Source organism: Mytilus trossulus, chromosome 6 (assembly GCF_036588685.1).
Source record: "Mytilus trossulus isolate FHL-02 chromosome 6, PNRI_Mtr1.1.1.hap1, whole genome shotgun sequence".
NCBI lineage: Eukaryota > Metazoa > Mollusca > Bivalvia > Mytilida > Mytilidae > Mytilus > Mytilus trossulus.
Window position 1 is genome coordinate 21,263,702 of NC_086378.1, and position 18,451 is coordinate 21,282,152.

Below are 18,451 nucleotides of genomic sequence, written 5' to 3' on the forward strand. Positions count from 1 at the left end.
TTGGAAAATGTTGTTTGTGCTGTTTTTAGACCCTTCTACAACGAAATTTGTTTGACATGCACAGGTATAAAAATTGCGGTTTTTATCCAACGCAATCATAGGTTTGAACGTAGTTTTCAATTAAGACTCATTTATATATACGTGGAAAGGTAACACATGGCCAGCGAAAGCTCTTTTTTTGAGAGCCCAGGTGGTCGTGTGGTCTAGCGGGACGGCTGCAGTGCAGGCGATTTGGTGTCACGATATCACAGTAGCATGGGTTCGAATCCCGGCGAGGGAAGAACCAAAAATTTGCGAAAGCAAATTTACAGATCTAACATTGTTGGGTTGATGTTTAGACGAGTTGTATATACATTATGTACACAGCCATGTTTCACCATCATTGATGGCGATCCGATGGATACATCTGTTGTAGGGTTGTCACTGACTCAGACGTACTTATGCATATAATTATTTTCTGTGACTGTATCTTACATTAATTTGTAGGATCCTTTACTATAGATAATTTAGCTGATCTGTAACAATAACATCTTCATGCCTTATATATCATGTACTGTAGTACGCCGCTAGATTAACACTGACGTGGAAAGGTAACACATGGCCAGCAAAAGCTCTTTTTTTGAGAGCCCAGGTGGTCGTGTGGTCTAGCGGGACGGCTGCAGTGCATGCGATTTGGTGTCACGATATCACAGTAGCATGGGTTCGAATCCCGGCGAGGGAAGAACCAAAAATTTGCGAAAGCAAATTTACAGATCTAACATTGTTGGGTTGATGTTTAGACGAGTTGTATATACATTATGTACACAGCCATGTATCACCATCATTGATGGCGATCCGATGGATACATCTGTTGTAGGGTTGTCACTGACTCAGACGTACTTATGCATATAATTATTTTCTGTGACTGTATCTTACATTAATTTGAAGGATCCTTTACTATAGATAATTTAGCTGATCTGTAACATTAACATCTTCATGCCTTATATATCATTTACTGTAGTACGCCGCTAGATTAACACTGACGTGGAAAGGTAACACATGGCCAGCAAAAGCTCTTTTTTTGAGAGCCCAGGTGGTCGTGTGGTCTAGCGGGACGGCTGCAGTGCAGGCGATTTGGTGTCACGATATCACAGTAGCATAGGTTCGAATCCCGGCGAGGGAAGAACCAAAGATTTGCGAAAGCAATTTACAGATCTAACATTGTTGGGTTGATGTTTAGACGAGTTGTATATACATTATGTACACAGCCATGTATCACCATCATTGATGGCGATCCGATGGATACATCTGTTGTAGGGTTGTCACTGACTCAGACGTACTTATGCATATAATTATTTTCTGTGACTGTATCTTACATTAATTTGTAGGATCCTTTACTATAGATAATTTAGCTGATCTGTAACAATAACATCTTCATGCCTTATATATCATGTACTGTAGTACGCCGCTAGATTAACACTGACGTGGAAAGGTAACACATGGCCAGCGAAAGCTTTTTTTTTGAGAGCCCAGGTGGTCGTGTGGTCTAGCGGGACGGCTGCAGTGCAGGCGATTTGGTGTCACGATATCACAGTAGCATGGGTTCGAATCCCGGCGAGGGAAGAACCAAAAATTTGCGAAAGCAAATTTACAGATCTAACATTGTTGGGTTGATGTTTAGACGAGTTGTATATTAGTCCAGTCAATCAAGCATAAATTTGACCCTAACCTTAAAGTAATTGCGACAGAAGATTTTTAAGTTTTAATCTTTAGTATTATACCCCAAATATACACAGAAAAAAGTCCCATAAAATCTAACTTGAGGAAAACTAAAAAAATCCCCATTTAAAATTCCTATGGAGATTTGCATTGAAAAGGGAAATAACTCTTGCAAAAAAGGCAGAAATATCAATGAAAATTGACACAAAATAATAACTTTACCGCTTCTATTCATCAGAATGTATTGATCCTTGATTTTTTAGCGGTCTTTAGAGTATAATAAACAACTCTAAAGGTGTTTTCATATATTTTATCAAGCTATAATCTAGCTTTCGTAATTTATTAGTTGACCATTTTTTGAATTTTTCAACATGTCAAGGTAAATAATTTCAAATTTAATAAAAATAATTCAACATGTATTTTTCTTTTTGTGGTTTAAAGTTTCTTTAGATAGTAAGTTGCTGAAAAAATATAATATGACAGATATAAGCAATACCAAATTTTTACATTATTTTTTTCAAATTGGTTACAAAGTTTCAAATTTGCAATTTCTTTAATGAAAAATGCACGAAAAAAATAAAACTTCCCATACCACTTCGGTTTTGTACATTTCATGAGTAGAAGATTATATAGTTTAGTCAAATACAAACTTAAAACCCCATCAATGTATCATACTATACATAAATTTCAAGAAAAACAACCAAAAACTGACCAAAAAGGTCTAATTTTTGCAAGAGTTATCTCCCCTTTCAATGTTAATTTCCATAGGAAATTTAAAATGCTGATTTTGAGTTTTCCTCAAATTAGATTTTATGGGACTTTTTTCTGTGTATATAAAGGGCATAATACTATAGATTAGACTTAAAACATTTTCTGTTGCAATTAGTTTGAGGTTAAATCTTAGTTTGACTGGACTATATACATTATGTACACAGCCATGTATCACCATCATTGATGGCGATCCGATGGATACATCTGTTGTAGGGTTGTCACTGACTCAGACGTACTTATGCATATAATTATTTTCTGTGACTGTATCTTACATTAATTTGTAGGATCCTTTACTATAGATAATTTAGCTGATCTGTAACAATAACATCTTCATGCCTTATATATCATGTACTGTAGTACGCCGCTAGATTAACACTGACGTGGAAAGGTAACACATGGCCAGCGAAAGCTCTTTTTTTGAGAGCCCAGGTGGTCGTGTGGTCTAGCGGGACGGCTGCAGTGCAGGCGATTTGGTGTCACGATATCACAGTAGCATGGGTTCGAATCCCGGCGAGGGAAGAACCAAAAATTTGCGAAAGCAAATTTACAGATCTAACATTGTTGGGTTGATGTTTAGACGAGTTATATATATATATATTGTTAAAACTTGTGACACAAGAAGAAGGCCATTTGTTGAGCCGAAATATTTGTCAACACGATTTTATAACAACATTTTCGTTTAATAACACCTTATATCAGTACCGTTGTGCAAATCTTTAGACTGATATAATTTTTTCCTTATCTGCATAGTATCGCCTATTCTAGACGATCCGGTACATAGTAAATTTGCTGGTTGGTCCTTTTTATAGAATTTTATATATATATGTATTCATCAAATAAAATAGTAAAAAAGTAAAAAAGTTAACAGTTCCATTCTATCGATTTCATCCTTCCATTTGGACTCTTCAGGATAACTGATGTAGTGTCGCTATAGGCGGTGATAGAGGTGGGGGCATTACTAAACAGGGTGGAAACAGAAGAGGTCGAGGAAGAGGTGTGCGACAGACTTTTTTAGAGGGAGGCCAAAATTTGCAACCTGCAAACCAACATCCGAACCTCTCACAGAGAACATTAAACGAAAATGAAATCTATGTGTTATCAAAAGGTTTTAAATTTGCTTCCGTTCCATATTCGAATGTTCCGGAATTAAAAGCTGATATGAACAATTTCTCAAGACGCCTCCGTTTAAAAGAAGAATTCCGAAATAAAAAGGACCATGATAAATCTCTCATAAGAAACAAATCAACTTACACCCCAAGACCGGGGAAAGATGATTATCTAGATACTTACAATGAGACAATATCAAAATTTCCCGTCCGTACACGTAAAAGTAAACTAAATTTAACCCGAAATGAACAGGATGCGTTAAAGAGTCTTAAAGATGACGACTCCATGATCATTAAAGAAGCAGATAAAGGATAAGCCATCATCATTATCGATACCGACTTTTATAAAGAAAAAGTTTTGGAACAGCTTAATAATGAGGAATACTACAAACAAGTAACAAATAACCCGGATAAAGCAACTAAAAGAGATTAAAGAAACTGATAAAAGACTACGATCATCGACTAACCGAGAAGGAAATAGCGCACTTGTGTGACTTTGATCCGAAAGAGAGTAAGTTTTATGGACTTCCAAAAGTACATAAAAGTGAACAAATACAATATACTGTTCGCGATCAAAACAATATTTACGTTGAAACACACCGTCCCGCCGATTTGAAATAAAGACCAATTATAGCCGGACCGGAATCATTAACTCAAAGACTTAGTCAGTCTATCGACCTTGTTATCAAACATCTATGTCCGTAAATTCCAAGTTATATCAAAAATGATATGGAATTTTTAAATCACATTCCTGCCATAGTTGAAGAAACACTATTAACAAGCATTGATTTTACAAGTCTATATACAAATATTCCCAATCATCAAGATCTTACAGCCGTAAAATACTGGATCGAAGAAAAACGGGATGAAATTGACAGTAGATTTGAAACAAACTTCATACTAGAGGCTATCACAATAGTTCTGGAAGAAAATACATTTTATTTCGACGGAAACAAATACAGACAAATTAAAGGTACAGCCATGGGAACTAAAGTTACCTCCACATACATGTACGCAAATTTAGTGATGGGATACTTAGAGCAACACATGTATCGACAAATCAAATTGAGCAGATAAAAAAAGATTTATATAAATTAAAAGATTTAATCAACTCCTTACATCCGTCAATCAAATTCACCATGGAAACCAGTAACACGCAACTACCATTTTATGATATCCTTATCTTAAAATCAGGCAGTCATATTACAACGGATATTTATTATAAATCCACAGACATCCAACAATACTTAAATTTTCATTCGTGTCATACGTCCCATACAAAAAGAAACATACCTTACTGTATGGCCAGGCGGATTTGTGCTAAATTATCTGACCATAGCATTCGAGAAGTACGTTTGAAAGAATCAAAAGGCTATTTGACACAACAGTTGTAGCCAGAGGCTCTAATCGAAAGTGGAATTCGAAAATCTAAACTATTGACACTTCGAGAATTACGAACCCCGAAAGTGAAAGACACGGATGAAAACTTAAAGAAAATACCGTTTGTTAGTATAGATAACCCGTCTTTACCAAACGTTTTAAGTACAATTAAATCAAACCTTCCGATCCTACGCGAAAGTGAAACTATGAAAAAAACTGATACCGGAAGGAAACTTAATCTACAGCCGAAGACAACCTAAAAACTTAAAGAAACACTTAACCAGAGCTCGGTTTCGACCGAAGATTAGTGACTTTGAAAAAAAGTCTTGCGGAGATTCAAGATGCGGTGTTTGCGGTCAAGATACAAAATATTTAGACACGAGTAAAATGAAATCATTGAAAGATGGCACAGAATTTCATGTGAACGGCAATATGACATGTAAGACAACATGTCCTGGTTGTCACGAAAATTATATTGGACAGACCGGGAATAGCCTTTGTGAACGGGTGCGAGTTCAAAAAGAACAAATAAAACACCCACAATACAGAAATTCGCCAATTAGTCCCCATCTTGCCACTTGTGGTAAAAAGCATTTTCAAATAATGCCCATTTTTAAAAATGTAGACGGGATGAAGCATATAGAAAAGAGATGGAACGTTATTTCATAACAACGTTCCTATCAAAATTAAATCCATATAGTTTTTAATAACGAACAATGGCGGAACTTCATAAACCTCCTTAACGACGTCGTCTATAGCGACACTTCATCAGTTATCCTGAAGAGTCCCAATGGAAGGATGAAATCGATAGAATGGAACAGTTAACTTTTTTACTTTTTTACTATTTTATTTTATGAATATATTTATCTGCACATGTGAAAAAAAATGTTTACGCCTATATCTCCATACCTTATATATCATGTACTGTAGTACGACGCTAGATCAAAACTGACGAGGAAAGGTAACAGACGGGCACCGAAAGCTTTATTATTTGCAGAGCCCTGGTGGCCGTGTGGTCAAGCGGGACGGCTGCAGTGCAGGCGATTTGGTGTCACGATATCACAGTAGCATGGGTTCGAATCCCGGCGATGAAAGAACTTAAAATTTGCAAAAGCAAATTTACAGATCTTACATTGTTGGGTTGATGTTTAGACGAGTAGTATATACATTATGTACACAGCCATGTATCACCATCATTGATGGCGATCCGATGGATACATCTGTTGTAGAGTTGTCACTGACTCAGACGTACTTATAACTATAATTATTTTCTGTGACTGTCTCTTACATTAATTTGTTGGATCCTTTACTATAGATAATTGAGCTGATCTGTTATAATAACATCTCCATGCCTTATATATCATGTACTGTAGTACGATTCTAGATTAAATCTGCCGAGGAAAGGTAACACACGGCCACCAAAAGCTTTATTATTTGTAGAGTCTAGGTGGTCGTGTTGTCGAGCGGGACGGCTGCAGTGCAGGCGATTTGGTGTCACGATATCACAGTAGCATGGGTTTGAATCCCGGCGAGGGTTAAACCAAACATTTGCGAAAGCAAATTTACAGATCTAACATTGTTGGGTTGATGTTATACATTATATATATACAACTCGTCTTGACATCAACCATATATATATATATACGAGTTTAAATTGAAAAATACGTTCAAACCTATGATTGCGTTTGATAAAAACTGCAATTTTTTTACGTGTGCATGTAAAACAAATTTTGTTGTAGAAGAGTATTAACGATTTTTTCCGAAAGTCCAAATATTATAAGTTATATGGTTCGCTACTGACCCCCTACGGATCCATAGAGGGTAAATAAAATTCATAGGGGGTGAGTCCGGAGGCCGAGTCCCCTATGCATTTTATTCACACTATATAGAACCTAAGGGTTCAGTAGTTAACCGTTTAACGAATTTATCAGACGATATACTTTTATATATATACAACTCGTCTAAACATCAACCCAACAATGTTAGATCTGTAAATTTGCTTTTACCCTCGCCGGGATTCGAACCCATGCTACTGTGATATCGTGACACCAAATCGCCTGCACTGCAGCCGTCCCGCTAGACCACACGACGACCTTGTCTCTCAAAAAAAGAGCTTTCGGTGGGCATGTGTTACCTTTCCACGTCAGTTTTAATCTAGTGGCGTACTACAGTACATGATATATAAGGTATGGAGATGTTATTGTTACAGATCAGCTAAATTATCTATAGTAAAGGATCCTACAAATTAATAAAAGATACAGTCACAGAAAATAATTATATTCATAAGTACGTCTGAGTCAGTGACAACCCTACAACAGATGTATCCATCGGATCGCCATCAATGATGGTGATACATGGCTGTGTACATAATGTATACACAACTCGTCTAAACATCAACCGATCAATGTTAGATCTGTAAATCTGCTTCCGCCTTAATCCACACATGACAACATTCTACAGATAGACCGGCGGACGGACGGACGTAAAGTGAGATGAGACAGATCACAATTGCTCACCTGACCAAAATATTTTTCAAACGAAAATTTCTACTTTTACCAGCAATTTTAAATTGTCCTTTCGGCAACAATTTGTTTTTTACTTTTTTGACTATCGGAGGTCGTGCCACAAACAACTAACATTAGATTTAGATGCATTTACGCAGTTATATTTATTTTCTTGGGATCTCAAGCATACAGTAATACGGTACATAATTCGGCTAAACATGTAGGTTGCAAGTGAGAAGTAAACATAGACAGAAAGATACAAATTAATACACTAATCTTTCGCTTGAAACAGTTTTTCTATCTTTCATTACAGATAGTATAAAAGAATCTCACCTGCCGACTGATTTCTTGACCGTGTCATGATGAAATTGTGAAAGTGTGTAAGGGATGTTTTGGAACTTCGATTATCAAACAAATTACCCACAAAACACAAAAACGTTCAGGAAATGTTCCTGGAACGTTTCTGTTTCGTTGTGACAACGTTATGATTTCACGTTGAGAGAACGTAAAAGTGTGGACTACCAGTTACGTTGTAAGAACGTTATGATATAACGTTATGAAAAACCAACCTGGAACTCTAATAGAACCTTGTGTAACCAATCTGGAACCCTAATAGAACCTTGTGTAACCAACCTAGAACCCTAATAGAACCTTGTGTAACCAATCTGGAACCCTAATAGAACCTTGTGTAACCAACCTGGAACCCTAATAGAACCTTGTGTAACCAATCTGGAACCCTAATAGAACCTTGTATAACCAACCTGGAACCCTAATAGAACCTTGTGTAACCAATCTGGAACCCTAATAGAACCTTGTATAACCAATCTGGAACCCTAATAGTACATGGTGTTACAATCTGGAACCTATAATTAAACCTTGAACTCCTATCTGAAGTTTCATCTGAATCATAACCTAGACTAAGTCTAACCATGTCAATAGATATAGGAAGATGTGGTATGAGTGGTATGAGACAACATTTCCATCCGAGTAACAATTTATGAATGTAAACCATTATAGGTTAAGGTATGGTTTTAAACATGGAGTGTAGGTTAACAAGCAATAGTTCGCAAAGAGAGAAAAAGTTTACCGATATCTTATTCAAATAAATATATCTAAATCAAATCAAATCATATTTATTGTAAAAAAATCACAAGTGTCAATGACAATTTTAAAGAACAATATATATACAAATAAAAAACAATACATTGTTTAAATATTTTCCCAATGACTATAATACAAAAGCCTGCCTTAGTATATGTGTATATAAACATATAAAACAAATTTTATAAATAAAAAAAACACACAACCAAGCTAAAACCTTTTGATATGCATATTTGTAAATTTTGTTTGGTTTTAATTCTGCCTTTTTAAAGGTTTTTTGAATGTATTACCTATATGTGGTTTACGAAGCTTTCAAAATCTCAAAATTGACTCTTGAACAATATAAAGGTTAGAATAATATACATGATGTTAAATACATAGATACCGAATGAAACTGACTTGCAAATGAGTATAACCCATGTGGCATTTACTTAAACATAACAAAATATAGACTTGCCAGTATGGGCCTAGTTTATATATATATGAAACTCCTCCTATTTGTGTGCTCAAGTCCTATACTATATGTCAAATATTTTTTATTCTTCTGAAGCTAAAAAATTACCACCAGAAACCTGCAATAATTCCCTTAACAACAGTACAGAAGGATTTTAATACACTTTAACGTGCAAAATTTTGTTAGAGTATTTCCTATTGAATTAATATTGGCTATAACAAAATCACATGATATACATAAATTATACAATGGCAATACTGAATTATGTAACTTAGATGTTATGTATAACATAATATAGAATCAATCAATTAGTATATTTTTTTACATGAGTTTCAAGGCAGCATTTTAAAAATCAAAACAATATAGAGATGGATTGTAATAGTTATACAATTTTTCTATTATTTGGCCATTACCATTCATATTCATGTAAAATTGTTGCATTAAAGCTGTTATAGAAGACATACAATGAATACAAAAACAATACTCATTTTCTATATAATAATGCTTTAAAAACAATAAACTGAATTGTAAATCTTGCACATTTGAAGCTATCAAGTGATCAGAGTACGAAACAATGTTATTATAATCCCTGATGAACTGGTGTCTGTTGGGGCTGTGACTTCTGAAAGCAAAAAAATTAAACTTATATTAATCACTGAAAATCTAAACAAGATTTTGATGTATCAATCTACAAATGCTTACTATAAATGTGTTGTGTCTTCTTCTAAGCTATTTTTTTTACCTTTTTTTTTTTCAAATAATAAAACATTGGAACTATACTTTACTAAACACATATTTACATGCTTATCTAAATCATAGAGAATTGTGATGACATCACAAAAATTTGATTGATTTATTACTTATCATGAAACAACTGAAACTTTGGTAGGTATAACTATACAAATGAAAAGTTGTAATTTATTGAACAGAATTAAATTTAAAATAAGCAACAATAAATTGAAACAAGGCTATTCACATGAACTAATGGAAAATTTTAAGTACCTTATATTTATTGCCTCCAGGTTGGTGAGGGGCATGCTTAAGGAAGTCAATGATGCTATCATTGACATCTGTCTCTGTTGATTTCAGATGCACCCTTAGAGACGCTTCTGGAATAGAAAAAAAGTAACTGTCACATTATGATTATACTAACCTATAAAATAAAATAAAAAACAATACATTTTTTTTTATATTTTCATGTTAATCTTTGACATATTTAATAGTTGAATAGAATGTGTTTTGTACAATATTAAATTCAATGTTTTCATGGCCTTGCAATTGCTTAGGATGAATAGAATTTATGACTAACATTAAACAGATATGTAATGTAATTTTATACTTGTTATCATTATCTATCATCTTAAGCTATACAAACAAATTTTGCTTTTATTTTAAAAACACTTTTAGCAAGAATTTACTTACTGACAACAACTCTGTAGAGTGCTGTAGTTTGAAAGGCCTCTTTTTCTTTTTTTCCCTTCAAACTATACAGGGACCATAGCGCGTTATTGCCAAGGCGCCTCATCATTTTCCGTACCGTGTCCCCAACAGTGTTTCCACCAAGGATACTTAAGGCGTGCGTCTGAAAATGAACAAAAGTGTGCTTATCATATCAAAGTGAGATAAAAAAAAATCATTACTGACAAGAAAAGTAACTTCTCACATATGTTGTGAAATTTCTTTTTTGTTGTTCCGGTTAATGATGCAAGAATGAGTTGTCTCATTGGCACTTATACCACATCTTCTTATATCTATTAACCTGTATGCTGTATCTAAACAACTGTACATTAGTCTGATAACTGATTTCAGAAGTGTGATGAATAATACATACCATTTGGTTTTTTTTGTTGGCATCCTGGAGCTGTGCAGATATGCTATCCATATCATCTTTTGATTTCATGACTTCTGTTAACAAACTGTCAAGATCAGCAGCATCAACATTGACAGCATTCGACTGCCCAGCCCTGAGCTGTTTCAGTATGGCACTATTCTCCTCTCCCTGTCTCTGCAGTCTAGCTAGTGCTATAAGAACTTTTTTTTCAAAACCTAGAGGGAAAAAAAATTTCAAAACTAAGCAAGCATACAAACTGAGAAAATAACAATAAATACTAAGCACACCAGTTGACAAGCTATTTTGCTTGTCACTGTTTTTAACTACTTTATCATTAATTCATCAAATCATTAATGACCATATGCATACAAAACAAATAGCTCTTTTAATTTTAAATATAAGTAGCTGAACTAAAACCCATAATAATCATTATCCCAATTCAGATGTTTAATGTGAAATAACTCTGTACTAGAGGCACTGGCAGCAATGGAACTGACTTAAGTTAGTGTCTTTCCTATATCCACTAATATTGTATAGCAAATCTGTACAATCCTTTACTTTTTAAGGGATAGAAACAAATATAAATGGATGTTCAGCTATATATCCTTAAACTCTCATCAACAGATATAAAGCAGTTAATAACCATTGAATGATATCTATAAAATTTCTTTTGAACGTTTCTACTTACTTTCATTTATTTCACCTCCTCTTGAACTTCTTGGTGTGTCAAGTTCACAATCTGGTAAATCCGGCAAAATTCTAGGCTCCCTTCTTTCATTGGTCCTAGAATAAACTACAAAAAATAATTCAATATATAATTGATGATTTTGATGCAAACACAAATAAAACATAGACTAACACATAGGAGGGTGGTAAAGGGTTATTTCAGTGCAAATTGTTTTGCCATTTTTATTTCTCATGCAGCCGTGAAAAATCGTCAAAAAGATCAACTTGTAAGAATTTTTAAATCGTTCGTTCATTGTGAAATAGCAATTTTATTTCGTGTTCTTCGTGCAGCTACCCCCCTTTTTACGCCCCTCATATATGCATTGAAATTATTCAGCATTACAATTATTTGGATAGAACTTGCCACAAATTGCATAGATTTCCATCACCAAAAAACCAACTAAAACCCTGAAGACTTGAATTTTTTTATAGAATGTAACGACATGTACATGTAGAAGAGTATATGTGTTTTTTTTTTAAATAAATAGCTTTATTGGATATTTTAAGTGAAGTTCTATTGCATTCTAAGCAAAGTTACTTCTCTAAGTCTCCCTATTTCAAGGTCTACCAGAGTAGACAGAATTAAAAACCATGCTGACTCTAAACTATCATGGACTTGGCTTAGCAAGAACCCTTAAGATAAGAACAAGTGCAACTACAATTAAACTCACAGGGTTGGTAAGGTGGTGGTGTTGGTGGATAGTTGGTCTGAGGTGTTGTCGAACGACTTCTGCTTGACTGAGGTGTTGTCGAACGACTGCTGCTTGCCTGAGGTGTTGTTGAGCTTGCCTGAGGTGTGGTAGAACCACTGCTGCTTGCATGAGGTGTTGTTGAGCTTGCCTGAGGTGTGGTAGAACCACTGCTGTTTGTCTTAGTAGTAGGCCGACAAATTTTTTTCTGGGATGGTTCGCTGTCATGGCTGTTATCTTCTACAATTATAAATCATACCTAGTTCAATCATTCGTTATTCTTTTTTAGTCAATTTTTCCCCTTAATTATTTCCAAGGTAAAATTCATAAAATAAAAACTCACATCAGCAACATTAAATACTGTGCTTAAATTTGTATCAACAAAAAACTGCTTGGATTAATTCCTTAATAAACACTTAATTTTAATACAGATATATAAATAAAAAAAGGCATGTACCAATTTTCAATTTTCTGAAAAACATACAACATGCATATGATTGAGAATATAGCAGATTATAAATACATTAACCATTAATCTATCAACCAAATTTTCATACCGTCCTCCGAACTATTGTATCTGTCTGGCCGTCCCGCTTCTCTTTTATTTTATTCATCTTCATCTGTTTCAACATTCGAGGTATACTCTGCCCTTTTTCTCCTTGATAGAGCTTTTTCATAAGTATCTATATGATAAAAAAAAGGGGGAAAAAATTAACTGATTTAATTCAATATCATTATAGGCATTAGAAGAATTTCCCTTCCAATAAAAATTGATTTCATTCTACCACAGTTTACATTATTTGCAACTAGTAGAATTAACTTTTAGCTATTAAACTATTGATATTATTAAAGGTTACTGTTTTTTTTTTAATTTTGATGTTTCATATGACTTTAAGGAGGCTCAAGGGTACAAAAATTCACACATAAATTTATATACATTTTTTTCATTGAAAATTTGATTTATTATGTAAACCATGTACACTATTTTAAATTTAGTTGTTAATTTATGATATGGTACAAAAATTAATAAAATTATCAATTTGTTTGGACATACAATGATTTAAAGATCTCCATTACATGAAAAAAAGCCATTTTTACATTAAACAGAAAAATCTTTTTTCAATTTTCACAATTGAATACCCCTTACATTGCCTTAACTAGAATATTACCGGTATAAGAAAATATCTTGACTTCATATCTCTTCCAGTTTTCTTTGTCTGGTATTTCCCTCTTCTTTACTTTATGCCTTATCATACTAGAATGGCAATCTGGCCAATAAGCATACATTCCCTGCAAATTATAATTCACAAAATTATACACTTTTATTTTTTAGTGTCTTCTTCAATTTGTAGTCCACTCGTTCATGACTCCATGTACATACTACAAGTGTTATACATGTAAATGTTGTTAAAAAGAATATAAGATAAAAATACATGTTCACGTATGTGAATGAATGTAACAACATGTTTAGTCAATGTCAAACAGATACATATATATCAAAAACATCAAATTATTTTGCATCAATTGTGCTACAAATACAATGTACATGTACATATACATGTATATACATGAATAACTGAAAAAGTTTTGTTCGAGAGTCGTGTGAAATTGATATGCATGAGCCTGTTACATATTCAAAATACATTTCTAAAAAAATGCTATAAATTGAGATGAATATGAAGCGTGTAGCTGTGTATACAGACATGACTTATAAAACTATCATGAAAAAGTTCTGAGCAAGTACCTCTGTGGTGCTCTGTATCCACAATTGAGGCACAATCTCGACAGCCTTCTCCTCGATGAACTCCACCACGACGTATTCATACACCATCTGCAATTTAAATCAACATTAGACATTTAACCAAGCTGCCAGGATTGTTATACATTGTACATGCAGCTTATCAATTAATTATTTTCTTTCTTAAATATCCTATCTCTGATTCATTAAAAAATATCAGGTTTAGTGAACAAGATAGAAAGATTTGTAAAGAGTCCCTCATATGTATCACAGTCTGTACATTGTATATCTAGTGTATGTTATTTGTAAAATTACTTTAATTGAAATGCTGAAGTCCTATTTAGAAAAATAAGAGAATAAAACAGGGAGCTGTATCATTGAAACTGGACAGTAGATACCATAAATAATGTCAAGTTAAAAAAAACATTAATATCTTACTAAATGTAAATGATTGAGCAAAATTACTTATCAAATTTAAATGTATTGCCTAATATTTGTAGTTCATTAATACTTGAAAGAACTTGACCCAATCATTATCACTGACTGATAAATAAATTTATACGCATCTAGTACAAACAATTTTTTCTAACTTCAAATCAAGATCACATACATGTAAGTTTTAACTAGTGTTATGCACAAATGTACATGCAATGCATTTATAACAACTAAATCTTTTAGTTATAAGTACAATGTACTTCTACTTACACATTTAAATGACTAAAATTCATGCAGAACTGCTAGGAAAACGGATTCAAGACCTTTTTCAATCATGATTGCCCTTCTTTCTAGTTGACTTATAGATATTTTCTTCATGACAGTATGCCGACGATGACATTTCATGGCACCTAAAATTCTTGAGTCACAGGGTTCAATAAAGATTGGCTCAGAACGCCTATGAATTCGACATAAAACTAAATCAGTACCGTCAGTATGTTGTTCATTTGTCAATTCAATGACTTCACAGCCATTTTGGTTATCTAATATATAAGAATTGTTCGGCTTCTTATTCACTATTTTTTTTTCTTGATCAACAAAACATTGTGTCTCATTTTTCATTTCAAAAATTCTTTTGATTATTTGAATTAGAGGACATTTTCCAGAATGAACTGCTTTTTTCAGTTTCTGCATATAGTTTTCATATGGAAATGCACTAAATTTGTCAAGATGTCCAAGATTTTTCACATCATCAGCAATATGCATCATACTGTGCACATTGTACACTAGAAATTCAGGGCCATAAATTTCTCTTCCCTGTGCTATAAAGAATTTAAGCAGATTTTCTGCATACATCTGGTGGTTCTTAGATAGTTCTGGAGAAACAATAATTCCTATCCCAACACTTAAAGTCATAAAATGAGAGTATAGTTCTGGTCTTAGGATATCTTTCAACACAATTTTTCCAGTATATAAGAGAAATTGGCGATATTCAGTGGCTTTCCATCGGTCTACATCATCTAGACTTCTTGGTTTTCGGGCAAATACACTGGGTATAGCTTTTCGAAGTTGTAACAACTTAAAACTTATTTGATCTTTATTTTGTGCAGACAATTTAAAGTCTCTTTTACCTCTTAACCAAAGTAACAACAGTCTCTTCATGACCCCTAAACATGTTTGATGCATGTAATCAACTGGAAATGCTTTAGTCATGTCTATTGGCAGATTTGTTAGTGGTGTGTTACCATGATGATGTTCAGGTTGTGATTGACTCCTGAATGATATATCAGTGCGAGGCTGTGCAGTGTCAATTTCCTGATATGTTATTCTACCATTCCATACTCCAGTTTGGGTACATTTATCACATCCATAATAACCTGAATATAATTTAACATTTTTTATCATTGCTTTGGCAGGAGCATCACAAATAAAGCTACATATTTTTATTTGAATAGTTCTTTCTTTAAACTGAAACCCGTTGCCATTCAACCTTTGAAGTTCTTCAATTGCATCATTCATGAAATTCAAATCTTTTGGCTTGCTTTGACCTAAGCATAATGCAACGGGAAATACTGCTACTGGATATTTTTCTAGCGATAACCCGCATAATATCGGCCACAATGATGTTCGAGAACTTTTAAAAAGAGGCAGACCATCTATATTAAAACAAATATCTATTTGTTGGACATTTTCTTGCAATTTTTCTGGATATTTTTTTAAGTTGTCAACAATACCTTCTTCTATCCCAAAGTAAAAATAATCCATTCCTGAGACTTTTTTGGTATCAACGTGACGTTTAGTTTTTAAAAGACTTCTAGCTGTTGATGGTAATTGTTTTAATCCAATAAATTTTAACATCTTAAGCAGCTTATCAGTTGAATTGTGTGAAATATTGTTTTCATTAACCCAGGAAGGTAATAGTTTTGACAATAACTCCTGATTTGGAATTTCTGAATTGTCCTCTGAATCAGATGATATGATGATATGTTGATCAATTGCATTCCATAATTCTGACTCACTTTGCGAAACTTGGTTACTGTCAGAAATTGAATCATTTTCACAAGCTACCAGTTCATCATCACTCAAGATTCCCTGATCTTCATGTATGTTTGACTCATAATTTGATTTTGAAGAAGAAATACTAGAATTTTCTCCTGTGTTAACATGCATGTTACTGTATTGATTTTCATCCTCAGAGTCACTGGAACCAATTTCACGACATCTTTTTCTTTGAACAGAACGTGCCCCATGCATCCATGCTTTCTTGTATCTTTTTCTTCTTTCTTTTGATTCAGAAGCATGCATTCTGAAAAATGAAATGTTAGTTTTTTCTCAGAGAAAAAAAGGTAAAGCTAAACTACTCAAGATTGTTGTTAATTTTAACATGATATCATATGCAAAATCTGATAAAAATTAATCAAATTCAGTTCAAACAAGTCAGAAGACAGATTATTTTTTTATTTAAAATAGGAGAGAACGGAACTTGAGTTCAAACGTGTAGGGTGCGAAAGTGTATTGGACGTGAACAGACCTGATCCTATCCATACATGTACGTAACGCGTGTATGCCATAATTTTTAATATGTAAAAACAAGATCCAAGCATATTTGTTCGCTTTTCAGTATGTCCCCAGCACAGGATAATTATTTTATTTGGGTAGGGATTCAAACCATATTTCCTCATAATTCATATATATGTATGAATCCTATATATGCATTAATCGGTTTGTTTTTTCTAAAAAACTAGTAATTACGATGCGAAATATGTTCTAGTTACCCCCCTTTGGCCGATCATTTGATATTCTCGCATAACTGATTTTGAATTGTGTTCACTCCACCTTTAGTTTTAAAGTGAATTCTTTTTCCTAGTCATTACATTAGAATACGTTAGAGTAATCAGATCGAAATTTATTCAAAAAATTGGCAACAAAAGCCTAAAAGGGGGGTCCTAACCTCTCCCCCCTTTTTTTTTTTATCAGCGACTACATTTTTAATGAGAAAAATTATATGTTAATTTCCATGCACATCACAATAAACTCAGAGATTATAACTAATTGGAGAATCGTACAAACCAGTGAGGAGAAACATTGACGAGTGTTTCCTGCATATTTAACTTCAAATTATCCCGACCAATGAAGTCGTTATACTTCTATGTTTTTTATCTTGCTCGTGCAGAAACATGCAATACGATCACATCTATATAATTACCTTTCTTTTAATCTTTGTCTTATCTTAAATAATAACTGTAAATTCTTGGTGTCGTCTTGTAAATTATAAAATTTGATGATCTGACTGTTGAAGAGAATCCCGCTTTAAAAATCAAAATTTAAGAAGAGCGCGCATGCGTCCAAATTATAGTTTCGTAAATGTTACGCATTTCTATTTTTCATCCATAATAAACATCTATTTCACTATTATATAAAATAAATCATATCATTAATAAATAAGATAGTACCGACGGAAACTTTTATCTATGTAATAACAAAATCAAAGATGCGAAAATAAATACACAGAGATATGATGTATACAATTGCGCATGCGCCATCGCATATAATAGTTCTGTAATATAAAAAAAATGCTATAAGATAATCAACATAATTACATACTTTAAAGAAAATTTCTTTTTTACAGTTTTTTTTTTATTTCTTTTCTTTTTTTTTGGGGGGGGGGGGGGGGGGGGTATTTTTCTTTTTTTTTACAAAAAAGACGTACATTGTTGGAACGTTTTAAGACTGTTAGTTAAGTAACGTTTTAAAAATAACCAATACTCAACGTTTCTACAACGTCTTCTTTGTAACAAAACCAAAACGAAACTTCCACACAACGTTAAAAAAAACGTTCCCTCAACGTTAAATTGTAACGTTTCACATTAACGTACTCACAACGTTGTTTTAACGTTAAAGTCCGAAATTACCTAACAGGAACCAATCCATAACGTTCTTTGAACGTTATGTGTTTAGTGGGTTGATTATAAAAACCGCAAATACAATGTAACATTTGTTTTTACTGTAACTGATAAAA

At 33.4% G+C, this 18,451-nt stretch overlaps 2 protein-coding genes across 2 annotated transcripts; both read right to left on the bottom strand.

Moving 5' to 3' along the window:
* Positions 1-9,231: 9,231 nt before the first annotated feature.
* LOC134722417 (uncharacterized) lies at positions 9,232-14,091 on the bottom strand. The gene is made up of 8 exons (XM_063586037.1): positions 14,005-14,091; positions 13,430-13,550; positions 12,243-12,500; positions 11,534-11,638; positions 10,846-11,060; positions 10,437-10,596; positions 10,017-10,123; positions 9,232-9,636 (listed from the first exon to the last, which is right to left on the bottom strand). Exons 1-8 carry the CDS (start codon positions 14,089-14,091, stop codon positions 9,595-9,597), a joined length of 1,095 nt encoding a protein of 364 aa, XP_063442107.1. The 3' UTR covers positions 9,232-9,594.
* Positions 12,384-17,735, bottom strand: LOC134720921 (uncharacterized). Its single transcript, XM_063583493.1, has 6 exons — positions 17,639-17,735; positions 14,704-16,738; positions 14,005-14,091; positions 13,430-13,550; positions 12,818-12,943; positions 12,384-12,500 (listed from the first exon to the last, which is right to left on the bottom strand). Exon 2 carries the CDS (start codon positions 16,735-16,737, stop codon positions 14,716-14,718), a length of 2,022 nt encoding a protein of 673 aa, XP_063439563.1. The 5' UTR covers position 16,738; positions 17,639-17,735; the 3' UTR covers positions 12,384-12,500; positions 12,818-12,943; positions 13,430-13,550; positions 14,005-14,091; positions 14,704-14,715.
* Between the last annotated feature and the right edge of the window lie 716 nt (positions 17,736-18,451).